The following is a 13939-nucleotide window of genomic DNA, read 5'->3' as shown; positions in this document are numbered from 1 at the left end:
CAGAAACCTTCATTTTGAGTTGAAAATTACTCAAAAAAATGAACTTTTAAAATGGGAGCATATTCGAAAAAATTGTAGTTTTTTCGCTCCTGTTGCTATCAAATCTGTTTTGGAAAAAACTATCCAATCCCAAATGAAAGTATTTGAGAATTTGTGTCAATATAATATGCTGCTGTTGTCAAAACCCAAACCCCTGGATTCTGCTGTCTCCTGAGCGTTGAAAATTAACAAATCAAATCACCTATATACCTTTGTGTAAATTCGTGTTTTGAAAATTTTTTCTTCTTGAATATAAATGTGTTTTGCATTAATTAAACAAGATCCCCCTAAAAGTACATTTTTTTTGAAATAGATTAATGGCGATGCAACTAATCCCCCCTTCGACTCTTCCCCTTCATATAAACAACATAATTTTTGAAGAATTTTAATTTAGCTTTGAAATTTCATAATGCCGGAAAAATCTTTAAAATGAAATTTCTATTTAAAAATGGGCGTCGTCTTTGAATAGCCACCTAATGCAAAGATATCGCTGCAACATGAGTAATGGGGTAGTTACACTAACCTCTTACATACTCGTATTTATCTCGGTGGCAGGACAAAAAATGAATGTATAAAAAAGCTTACGCGAGAATGAGCAAAATGTCCGAAACATCAACCCATTCCTCTACTTCCCGTGCACACCTTTATCATTCAACTAAATTTTGATAAATTCATGTTTGTGGCTACGTGAACAAAATTTGTTTATATTTATTCACCTACAATGTAATAAAAATTAGATAAAAGATAAGAAATTTACAAGCTCCAGAGCTGGCGATTGCATAAATGGTTCTAAGTATCGCAGAGGCGAATTCGATACACCAGTAGCTTTGCAAGTTGACAGAACACACGTAAATATATCACCCAGGTGAATTACATAATGGAATAAAATTAACCACGGGTGACGCTTTAGAAAATGAAATTCAAACCCAGCTACTGAATGAATGAGTCAGATATGGCGATAAAATACGCAAATAGATATCCTATAGACCACCGTTGATCAATGATCATACATCGTACATCGAGTAGGTACTCAAAGTCAAAATACCTTCACCTATAAGAGTACGCAGTACGCACTATCGCGCAATTTTTTTCCACCGTGTAGAGAAAGTATACTCGGACGAGAGAATTTTACACCCCCGCCAAGAAAAGCGCATCTGCGGAAACCTAGCAACTAGTAGCAAAGATGGTACAAGTCGAAGATCGCGCCATTCGGACATGATAACGTCTACCTGACGATCCAGTTGTATGGATACGCTTTCGGCTCGACGAAAAAATAGTTGTTTGGAATCTTTTATGCGATTGTTTTTTCGGATCAAATTCTCGCATAAATGCGGCATTCATTTGGCCGAAAATTAATTTGGAAAAATTCTTGCTCAAATTATTTCTTTCGCGGTAAGACGTACGAGTATTTTAGACAAATCGTGATACGTACGCGGTGAAGTGAATTTTCGCGGTGTATATAGTTTTTTGTTTGTTTTTTTTTTACGTAATCGTTTCAAGTGCCATTTTTTTCAATAATTTTTCCGTTCGTAATTTTTGTTTTGTTAAATTATGTATGTGAAAATAATATTAATAGCATGTGTCACTTTTGTGTGCGGTGATTATGAGGATTCGTTGAAACCTACGATCAAGGTAAGATTAATAAACCTTAAAAACAATGTCTTGTGTATTTTAACGTATTCTTCACATCGAATCAAATAGTTTGAAAACATGGCACGATACGACGATGAAAAAGATTACCCATAGTAAATAATGATTAGACTCTTTTTACCAATGCAAGAAGGTTGTTAGAAGATGGAGGAGTGCGATTCCAAGAAAACAATCTGGATATCATACCTACTATACCAATTAATTACCTAAAATAATATTTTTGTTGAAATTTTAGGGAAACGACGATGTGAATATTTTCAAATTTTTAAAATATTGAAAAAAAGACAAAAGTCTTGAAAAAATAAAATAAAATAAAAGTTTCACTTCAAAGTCAAGGTTCAATTAATTTATCAATTCATGTATTCGACTCAATTCAATTGTGACTTGAAAACCTCGAAAAAAATCTTTGAAAAAATTGCGAGAAAATGAAAAAAATCTCAAGTAGGTAAGTTACAGGCAAAAAATAAAAATTAGAAAACGATAACTTGACAGAATAATGTGTTTATGCTCCAGTTGTGAAAGTTTTACTAAAATCGAATTGAAAGTTCACGCAAGTGAGTTGATGTAAGTGAATATTTTTGTCTTAAAATGGATTATCACACATTTCCTTGAATCTGGTTTCCAAAATGAAACTCTAAAAACCAAAATCTCTAACTTTCATCTTCTTACCATTCGAAATAATTTTGCCTCCTTATTTGTTGAGTTTTGGTTAAAAACTTGGGGAAAATGTCAAACAGACTTTTTTTTCTGGTAAGAGTTCTCAAGTTTTTCAAATCGTAAGTTTTGAAAGATGTAATTTCCTGAAGAAATAACACTGTATCCTTAATGACAAAAAATTTCTTCAGGGGTTAAGTAATTTCTTCCATACGAGTACGAGTGTTTTTAATTTTACAAATCGAAGTCATCACACTGGAGAGGACCCATCTGCAATTGAATTTCCATACCTAATTTATGTATGTGTATTACTATAGAATATGAAACTTGATTTTTTGCCAGTAATTTGCAATCAATATCGCTATCATCGATCGAATATTGGCTTATTGTAAAATACGAGTATATTATTCAGTGATATGATTGGTTCTTAAGATTAAAGACTATATAGTTACCTACCGATGATTTCGTAAATACCTAACTTCGAAATAAATTACAAAAATTATTTCCATTTAATGAATGAAAGTGGTTACTCATCTTTTTGCCCCTCAATGCCCTGTTTTCATTTTCATTTCATCGAGAAGATGAAGCAAAAATTTCAACGAACCTTGAGATGAGAAAAAAAATCGATAGGTTCTGAAGCATGACTAATCCTAAAATGACATCATCGAAACAGCTGTGGGAATGTGGGGTTATACGGATGGACCGTCTTTGAAAAGTTGTGGGGGACTTAAGACTGCAGGAGAAATTTTGGATCCCTGACCTAAATCAACATTTTTCAACTAGGGTTTCAAATTTCGAACAGAAACTCAACAAAAAGTTTTTTTTTTGAAAATATATTTTTTTTTTGGTGATGATTGATCATACGAGGTATATTTACTTATCTAGAAGTGAGGACACAGTTTTTAATATTTTCTCACTTTTTCAGATGATTTTACACAACTTTTGAATATGTCCAAAAATGCATCATTTTTGTGGGTCATGCAACTCTATGGAAAGGCAAAAAAAAAAAATTCAAAAATTGTATCAATTATCATCGAAAAAAAATATCGGAAAAACTTTTTTTTTTTTTGATTTTTATCTAATGTAAATTTTTAAAATTTTGGAACCACAGAAGAAAAACCCAAAGATCCGGAATTTTTTCAAAATGCCAATAAAAAATGAAGTCCCAAAACTATGTGCATATGTACAACCATTTCATACTTATTTTTTCATTTTTAGAAAGGAAAAAAATATGTTTTTCTAACCTGATTTTCAAAATGTGTTGAAATGATGTTGATTCGAGTAAGTACAAAACTAAACAAAAATCATGATCAGAATTCTCCAGTTTATTATTCATTGAATCCCTCCTCTCCATTAGAAAAAATACACATATATTTTTTTTTACTTTTCAAAACCCAAATTTTTGAAAGCTTTTGCTTTCATTTCGCTCTGGCTTGTTTTTTCTTCTTTTTTTAAAAAAAATATCATTCAATTATAAAAATTTTAAACTAAAAAAATAAACGTCTCGCATAAACGTATCGTTTTTATGCTTCTCGAAATAATAAATTTTCGCGAGCTTTCACCCTCACTTGAGCCTGTTTTCCTTTCTTTTTCAAAATTAACATCCTAAAAAAAACTTTCAAATTCTAAAATTTTAAAAAGCCAAAAAATAGACTCCTCGCATAAAAAAAACATTGTTTACAGTTCTCTCAAAATACAAATTTTCAAAAGTTTTCGTCTTCGTTTCGCTCGAACCTGTCCTCTTTTTTTTCAAAATCAACATCCCAAAAAAACCTCGTTTTTACTCCTGCTTTGCTCGGGCCAATTTGCTTTTTGTTTTAAAATGAAAAAAATCACATTTGAGCCCCCAAAAATCCAAAACAGGAAATTAAAATTTTCATAAGAGTCATTTGTATATGATATCAATTCTCAAAATTTGGATTCCCCCTCCCCTTATATCAATCAGCAAATGTTCAGTCAACCCTCTCCCCTCTCAAAAAACTTCTATAGTTTCTTTTGTAGAAATGAGCCCAAATTGTGTATTTACTCCGAGCTCATATTGGATCTCGACTGCTTTGCAAAAACAAAAATGGATGAATGATCAAAATGCATCTCTTCAGAGCAGATAAAAATGCGAAAAAGTACTTAGATAATTTTATGGTAGAAAGTTTCAGGTATTTTCTTTCACAATATTTTACTGGTAAAAAAATTTGAAGGAGTCAGAAAGAAATTCTGGATGACACTTTTTGACTATTCCTCACTGTGAAGGATTCGCGATGAAAAGTTAATCCCAGGATGGTTGAAAGTTTCTATGGTGTTTTCAAATTGTATCCAGTTCCTTCAAAATGAGAGGTGTAGGCAAAACGTGCTGATGATCTTTTATGTTCGTCTTTTAGTAGATATACCTCCAAATTCATCTTATCTCATCTCAGATCACTTCAAATTTTTTGTAGAGATTTTATGATAGATGATTTTGATAATAAAACACTCGCATTGTAATTTTATCGTAAAACGAGTTAAGATTTTGATTTCATTCACTTTTGCTAAAAATATGCATTAGTAAGTATTTCCTTGATGAAAGAGATAGGTACACAAGATCCGACAACGTTTTATGGTTAAAATGTTGAGTTTTTTTTTTTTTTTTTGTCATTCATACTCCAAGTAGTAGGTATATAATACCTTTCAAAACTACAACTTCTGGTTGGTTGACGAGCGTTCATTTCCTGTGAGTGTAAAACATACAAGTACCACCAAACGAATACCGCGTGTACCTAATGGAAATGCTGCTACTTGATAAGTCTTCGGGGTATATCGAGTTGAATAAAGATTACTTTCAATGTTTTAGCATACTCATATTGTTAGTTACTACCTGCATAATATTTTTCACTTTACTGTTTATATCGAATCGAAACTGCTGGGATCAGATTTCATCGAGCCTGAACGTGCTCCTGTATCTGATGATAGGTCAGTTTACTATACATTGCTACTGGATTTTACGAGTAGAATGTTGTATTTTTGCTTTTCCAAGTTTCGTAATTATTTTTAGGGCTCGTGGTTTCAATTTACGCGTCTTATGTCATGTAGTAATGTAATGTGTAAGTTTACCTATCTACTTACTTTTCTAAATCTACTGTGATCAAATTGTCCTACTTGAAGTATTTTTTTTAGATTCCATCTTTCATTTTATCGTTATTAATTGTATCTGCCAAAAAATTCTATCTCATTGATGTAGATATTCCACTACCTACAAAAGTCGTATTAAAAAACAGAAAATTGTTCAGCGTGTCCTTCCCTCTTCAAAAACCCCTTTAAAAAATCATGGAGTGTGATATTCAACCGAAATTTGAAATCAGTGCTTATGGAAAAGTGGAAACTCATTAAAGCATAGATCAATCAACTTTTTTCAATTTCCTATAAAGACTTATTATGAGGTTTAGAAGATTCGTATCAAAAAAGTGAGTTGAAATTCAGACAGAATAAGCTATTCTAAAAACTCAAAAAACCGAAGGTCACACAAATTTTTCAATTTTTCTGAAATTTGAAAGTTTTTTGTAGGATCCTGGGGGCTGGTTTCAAAAAATTAATATTAAATTCGAAATCAATGCTATCGATTTCGAAAACACAACGAACAATATGCCACAAGATTTCTCGTCAATTTTTTCACTTTTTTAAAATTCAGTCAAAATACATACCTATGTACATGTAGGTAACCTAAAAAAGTTTAGTAGGTACCTATACCAGAAGAAAACTGTGCCCCAGAATTCTCCAGGTATGTAGGAACCTACACTCAAAAAAGATTAGCATACCTACTTCATAAAATGGCTAATTTTTGTAAATTGATATTACGCCGAGCTCAAGTTTTAAAATAATCGAAAAATATGAACCACTGAGCAATAATTCATCTTACCCTCCCCCTCCCCCATGAACGGCCACATACATAGCTAAAAATAAACTTTCTCGACTCCGGGGTCAATATTTTATTAATTACCCAATTTTTAACAAACACATACCTAACCATTGGTGAACTTGATTTTATAATTATTTTTCTCGAATTTGCAATTTGCTTCCAGCTGCTTCGCTCTTCTATTCTACATGTTATAATTAGGTAGGTAAGTAGATACTTTTTCCAATTTTCACACGCAATATAAGGACAGCTAAAATACAGATAACTTATAGGTGTATAAATTTTCAAACAGCAATTTTTCATAATTCATGCTGGCCGCATTTCGACATCGACATCGACATCGACACCTTGAATAAAGTACCTATAGGTACCAAAAACGAATATGATATCAATTACACACTCGTATTCTCAAAACTTAACACCTGCCAAATTGCGACCAAAAAACTACTAACAAATGGTAAATTCTCGAGATAAATCTATATTTACGTAGCTTATTTGGCTCGACCGCGACCGCGTGTTATGAATATTCATCGTTGCACGCAAAGTAACCGGTTTGTGGGCGCGTTGACGCGTAAACCAGGAGTACTTCTCTCGGTACCTTTACCTATGATCTGTTCAATGCATCTCGAAGATCCGACGACGATGATGATTTAATATTTCAATATCATCGCGGTCGATGATCGATAGTCCATATAGTCGTCCTCTTATCTTATACAATCCGCAGTTTGCTGTATACACGAAGTATAGAATGAATTTTTTGACAGACACGACGGAACCAGCTTATTTAATAATTTTTTTATAAAATTCATTGACTTAGCTAAAGAGAGATATAATCACACGCGAACGTTGTTAATAATCGTTTCGCTAGTCACGATTAGTGTACGCGGCTGCAATTTTTTCCTTTTTTATTTCTTACTTCGAATAACCTCGTACCATTGTTCGGTGTAATTTTAATAATATTTACACGAATGAAAACTTTAAAAAGTTAGATTTATAAGATGAACGCGAATAGGTGGCCACCCGGCTATGGTGAAAGTATTGACGATGGTGATATATTAATAGAAATAATATACAATATAAATAAGGAGGCTTGGATTGGATTTTTGAGCGGATTTGTTTATGCGTATGGTAGCTTAAATCTCTATGCTACAAAGCGTTCGAGAATTTGGACAAAATTTTGGGAAAATTGTGAAAAAATTTTTATGGGTAGAGTGTTAATGAAAATGTGAAAGGAGCTAATTTTTTTGCATATAATTTGATAACTGTTTGTCTGACTCGAAGCTTGAGATGAATTCGAATATTAAATATAAGATTATGGACCAAGAGGAATAATTGATTCATATTGAACGGCAAATCGATGTAGATATTTACGTAAGTTGAGAAAAATTTGAAGTCTAGGTAAGTATCTGAATTTGAATTTCCGGGGTATTTTTAAAAATTAAGTACTTATACTTAAATGTATTAGGTATTCATGTTCCCAAAAAATGAATCCTTTTTATCCTCCTTTATTGTTGGATATGGGACACAAAAAAATCGAAAGCTCATTCATGTGACCAAATTTTGGGAGGCGAATCTCATTTTTGAAAATTTGATTAATTTTTGAGTATTGAAAGGACCATTTTCCTGAAAAAAGCAGAATTTGATCAAATTGAGGCAAAGAGCTGAAAGTTGTTTATAACTTAGGTAGGTACCTATTTTTATGCCTTCGAATTAATCGGTGGTTGTTTTGAGCCACTCCAGAGCTTCCAGAAGATTTTAAAGATTTGGGAAAATTGCCATAAAAAGGAGCTAAAATGAAACAATTCAGCGATTATAAACCCGGATGCACACTTTTTGTCGCGATTTTTATCCCTTTATGGACAGGAATTTCCAAAAATTCGATTTCTTCGAGTACATAATAGGTAGGTATCTGTAAACTTCACATTTCTTTCAGAATTTGAAAATTTTAAAAATTCTCTAAAGGCTTTAGAATACTTTAGAAAGACTCTCAATTAGTTTTGGAGGTTGAAAAAAGGGCAAAAATGGGATTTCAACTTTTTGTGTGCATTCATTTTTGTTGAAAATGAGAAATATATTGCTGGAAAAATTTTTTCAACTTGACTGGCAGAACAGAAGTTTGAAAATTTAATTGAATGTGTCACAAAAGCAGTATATCTGAGTTCATCTTTGCTGATTTTCATTTTTGACGTTTTATTATAGCAATTTTCCAAAGATCGAAAATTCAAAAACTTGCTGGAGTCTACAGAATTGTTCAGAAAGATCACGAATCTGTTTGGGAGGTAAAAGAAATGGCATAAATTAAATCTCAGTATTTTAAGTTGAATCGTTCGTTACTGATTTTTTTTTTCAAAAATAAGCGCAGGAGAAAATTTAGAATTCCTACTGCCAGAAGTGAATGTTCAAAATTTGGAGCGAAATTCAATCAAAATGTTAAGTAGGTACAACGATGGTACATTATTTATTTGAGTTGATCGGAGCAGATTCTAATTTGTGCACTTTTTTATGGCAATTTTCCGAAAATGAAAAATACAAAAATTCGCTGGAGGCTCAGAATGTCTCAAAATTTCCACCAATCGATTCAACTGATCAAAAATAGAATATGGATTTTTTGCCTAAATTGTGAGCCTTTAGACTTTTGAAAAAGCACCACGTATTTTTTGACCTCTAAAATAGATTGGTGATGGTCTCGAACCGTTTTGAAGTCTTCAACGGTTTTTTCAATTTGTCAATTCATCTTGAAAAAAAAAACATTCAAAATATCTATGAATCTGGACCTTAAAAATAATTTCTGAAATTTAGTACTTTAAGTGATTAAAAAGATCAAAAACACAATAAATTCGAGTTCATCGATGTTAAATTTTATTTCAATTCTTTTATAAGCATGACAACAATTTTTCGAAAATTGAAAAATCAAAAAAATCTGCAAAGGCTCTAGGGTGGCTGAAAATATTATCAGTCGATTTGGGAAATTAAAAACATAATTAATACACAAGCCAAATTTAAAGGCTTAATTTTTTTTTTCAAAAAGTAACCAGTTTTGAGAAAATTTTGGATTTGAACTGGCAAACATAGAATTTGATAATTGGTGCTGAAATCGATCGAAAAGGGTCACCAAAATTACGCACCTAGGTATTTATTATTCAAATTTGCATGTAGGTGCTGAGTAGGGTCAGTTATTTTTCAACTTTGCTCAAAATTTGATTGAGCCCAGCCAAAAATATTCACCAAATAACCTCAATACTGACAAAGGAAAAATTCAAAAAGTTTTCATAAACGTTTGACTCTCCTGGCTTGAGCTCAAAGTTTTCAAAATTTAAAAAATCTTCAAGTACATACTTCCCTTTTTTATTTTCCAATTTTTTTTTAGTCAGGTGAAAAGTTTAAAGTTTTTTTTTTTTGTCAAATGCAGGAGTTCTCAACACAAGGTGTTTTCCTGTGAAATATGATAATTCAGTATAGCTACATAATTAATAATAATAATCATCCCTTAAAGACAGAAAAAATTAGAATCAAACAACTTTTTGACACATTTTTTTTTTAATTTTCAAAATTTTGAGCTCTAACCATGGGAGGAAGGGGGGAGGGTTGAGTCAGACATTGACCAAAAATTTAAAACATTTTTCTTACGCCTTATTGAGATCATTTGGCCATGATTTTTTACTAAAGGCTCCATAAAAATTCGAAAAAAGTTTAAAAACGTCCTATCTAGTAATTATAAACACCCAAAAAAAAAACAACAACGTCCTACCCTATCTGCTGAATTTCACTTTGGCATTTTCTAAAACTTAAAAAAAAGCTCTAAACCTTCATTGATATACGTACTTGAGTATTCAATAATAGTAAATAAACCAAATTTCAGCTTTTTGTTCTAAGTTCAACAAATTTTAATTTTTTCATGGAAAATGGTCAATTGAATTCTTAAGAATCGTCCAAGATTCATTAAATTCATAGGTATACCTACTTCAATTGTTAAATTTGTCTTTTTTCAATTTTAATGTTCAAAATTCTAGAGCATCTCAAACAAAAAATTTTTTTTGTTGGTGTTTTTATCAATCCGTAGGTACTGGTACATATTTTCCATTTCCTACTCTCTCAAGAAGTAAGCACTTTTTTTTTTTTGGTGAAAAATATATTTATTAGTATTGGGAACATGATGTTTTGTGTACCCGCTCCCATCACCTCAACGTGCCACAAGGCTTATATGAGAGGAAGGTAAGCACTTACACCGCAAGATTCAACGTAGGTAGGTACATGAAAAAAACGCAAAGTGACAATAAATCGTAGCATTTTGTCAAACAATCGTCCGACGACCAAAAAAAGAACAAATAGAGGATGACAAAGGAACTTCACGTTCACAAGTCAACGTAGATCGTCTTTTTTCTTCATTTTCCATCAAAAAAAAAAAACATTCTCACCGCTGAATCAGTAGGTACCGCACAGATTCTCAAGCAGAAAAAAATCTAGTGGAAAGTAAGTATACAGCGACGATTATCGAATTACGAATTCTCCGCGACGATATCGATTAAAACAATTCTTGTGCGTTGTCCCTCTACCTATTTATAAAACAACGCTTATAAATCCATATTGTTTCTTTCATTTCCGTAAATGGATATGAATTGTACGAAGAGGTGATTTCTCATTTTCCACTCGATGCACTAGACCGAATGATGATGGCTAGTGTCCTGCTAAGTAAAGCGTTTACTCACTGTTGCTCATTTTACCAGTAAATTTCGCCATTCTAGGAAATTTTTACGCGTTTTAAAAATTTCGGACAATTTCGTAATAATAGGTAATTGTAATTAAGGGGTACTGCTTGTGCACGTGTATGTCTATGTATCTAGATATCTATGTTACAATAATGGAAATTCGAGTTCATATCTCCGGTTGGATTTATGTACATTGCACTTTTTGTTCGCGTAATATCCAAGTAGGTAAAGCAATTAAAATCGTTCTACGTTTCTGTGTCAATTTAATGGCGGTAATTATAATGCTCGAGATATCTACGAGTATGTGAGTGAGGTACATACCGTCTACCTAGATGTATATTTTTCCTCGCTGTGTGAATTTTTTTTTCATTCACGTTTGTATCAATTTCATTTAGAACACTTCCGATATGAAGCTGCCGTCGTGAATTATTCGTATAATTCGGTTCTGTAATCTGTACTTTAAATGTAGGTAGGTACCTAAGAATTGCAATACACGTTCTCGTTTATGTTGAGGGATCTTATATGGCTAATATTACCAAATATTTTAATTCGGCTATTTTTTCACACATGTAGACTCTCATGTTTGTGCGTTCTTTGTTCTAAAACTGCATATAAAACACCACAGCACACCCACAAATGTGGAGTGTACTGTGATGACAATACTCGTAAATATCCTCACGGAGAGAATTTTCTCTCTTCTGTGTAATTATACATTGAGGCGTTTCAAATCGCTAATAAAAAACAAAGGGGTGAAGAAAGGTAATTAGGGTAGAAAATTCCCCCACCCCTCCTTGAAATGAAAGCAAGTCAGATGCAAATGGAATTTGCTTCGACTAAAAATTGTTTGATTTTTACAATAAACATCTGAGCATATTCAGAGATTATAAAGGTACATATTCGTCCAGTGTTGGACGGTATTCTGTTAGATTTTAAAATTTAATTAGGTATCTAAGCGGCAATCAGGTTCTTATTTATCATTTTGTTTTCCTGCAAGTATTTTGTGATAGGTAAGCTTTTTTAAAAAAAGTAAATTGGCGATGTAAATGTAATAATTTTTACGTAATACTTATCGTAGGTAGGTACCTATGTGTTGGCGAAATAATAAATCTATAAAATAAGTATGCATCGAGCATAAAACTCGAAAATACCACAAACGGTCGCCGAATCTTTCCTTCTTCTATATGTAATCTGGACTGCCTTTTGCGAGATTAATAACATCGGTGGTGGTATATTTTGAGACATTTTCTTCGCATTCAACGCAAATGAACTGGAATTGTTTCTGTTAAAAATACCATAATTTAATTAATTTAGATTTCAAGTAGGTACAATCAGTAACTGATTGGAATCACCTGTTTATACTTACAAATTTTTTGGTTTCATGACGTTGAGTACAGACAAGTATTTCTTCGTAAAGTACTTAGGTAGGTAGCAACTTTTCCCCGGAAAATTGCCTTTGAATATAGGTTCACATTCCTGAAAGAAAATAATTCTATGAAATCCAAGCTGTAAAATATTTTTAAATGAATATAAAATTAAAAGGTTATAATTCGAGGTTAAAATTTTTTGAATGGCTTCCAACTTGTAAAGGACCTAGTGTAAATTTCAATAAAATTCAGAAGAAGTTTCTCGATTGTTTTTCGTGATCCACTGATCCACCGCCACCCAAGATAGGTATTGCGATACTCGTTGCATTTTTATGATCTCGGTTATCGGTTCAAATCTAAATTATTTTTCCAGCGCTTTAGCTTTGAAAAAAAATTGGGATTGCTTGTTTACAAATTGCATCGGTAAGTATAAAAAACTGATTTTTGGCTTATTCGCTATTTTCGACCTCCACAATGAAAACTCGAATTTATCATCAGTATGGCTTTTCTGGTCGATTTACATAAACACAAATTTTCAAGAACCATTCCTATCTGTTCGAATTGATATCGAACTCAAAACCCCAAAATTTGAACGAAAGAGTTTGGAATAAATTTCTATGGTAAAAATGAAGCTATATTTAAAAAAAAAAAATAATCACTGTAGATAAATTTGCAAAAATCGATTAAAAGAGTCATAAAAATGGTACTTCCGAATTTACGGGCGCTGATAAAATTTTCATTTTGGTCCTTATTGCTTTCAAAAAAAATTAAACATCTGGTATTTATAGAGACTTTAGAATGATTCTAAATCATCAGCAATCAATTTTGAAGGTCAAAAATTAAGGATAAACCAAATTTCAAGACAAATTTCTCATTTGTTTTCTTTTTCAAAAATAATCACAGGCACCTTCATTTTAATTTTTTGTAAGCGAATTGGCACTAAAAAAATTGAAAAGTTAAAATTTAATCAAATTGACTCAGAAACCTGAAAGTTGGTTAGTGATGGTTTCAATCCATTCTGGATCTTTCTGCAGTTGATTTTACATACAATTTTTCAGTTATTTACAGTTAATTATTAGGTACCTATTGGATTAATGTGGATTTAAATTGGCAACAAATTATTTTCAGAAATCGTCCAATTTTACTGGTGCTTTCTGGTTCAATAACCTTATGATTATAGGAACGAAAAAATAATTTTTATTTCGTTTAAATTCCAAAGATAAAGGAGGAAAAATGTAGATTAATAAATATAAACATACGATTGTGGCTGAATCTAATTTTGTCTCTTCTTATAGCAATTTTTCAAAAATAGGAAATCTAAAAATCTGCTGAAGCTTTCAGCCAGAGCGACTGGAAACCATCATAAATCGATTCAAACCAAATTTTAGCTTTTTGCGTTTGCGTTGAAAATTTTTTAGGTCAATTACTCGTATTTTTAAAAATTATCACCATCACGGAATGAAAGTTTTGTTTAAAAAGAGTGTGACAATTGTTTGCATGAATTGATCAGAGTGGATGCGTGGGTAGGTGGGTGGGGGTGGGGAGTTTAAAAGCACTGGATTCAAAGTCGGCCCGATTATGAGCAATTATTTCAAACCCGGAGAATTCGCAAATCTGCTAGAGGCTTTAGAATGGCTCTGAAC

The 13939-nt window shown here is 32.0% G+C and overlaps 1 protein-coding gene across 1 annotated transcript in view; it reads left to right on the top strand.

Annotated features, from left to right (window-relative positions):
- Window positions 1-1201: 1201 nt before the first annotated feature.
- LOC135846717 (uncharacterized) overlaps window positions 1202-13939 on the top strand; it is a 69487-nt gene continuing 56749 nt past the window's right edge. Inside the window, exon 1 of the mRNA XM_065365960.1 lies at window positions 1202-1671. Within this exon, the coding sequence (XP_065222032.1) occupies window positions 1591-1671 (81 nt within the window). The 5' untranslated portion in view covers window positions 1202-1590. The remainder of the gene's footprint in view (window positions 1672-13939) is intronic.

Source organism: Planococcus citri, chromosome 5 (genome assembly GCF_950023065.1).
Source record: "Planococcus citri chromosome 5, ihPlaCitr1.1, whole genome shotgun sequence".
NCBI lineage: Eukaryota > Metazoa > Arthropoda > Insecta > Hemiptera > Pseudococcidae > Planococcus > Planococcus citri.
The sequence above is the reverse complement of the archived record's forward strand: the minus strand, read 5'-3'. Positions and strand labels throughout refer to the sequence as shown.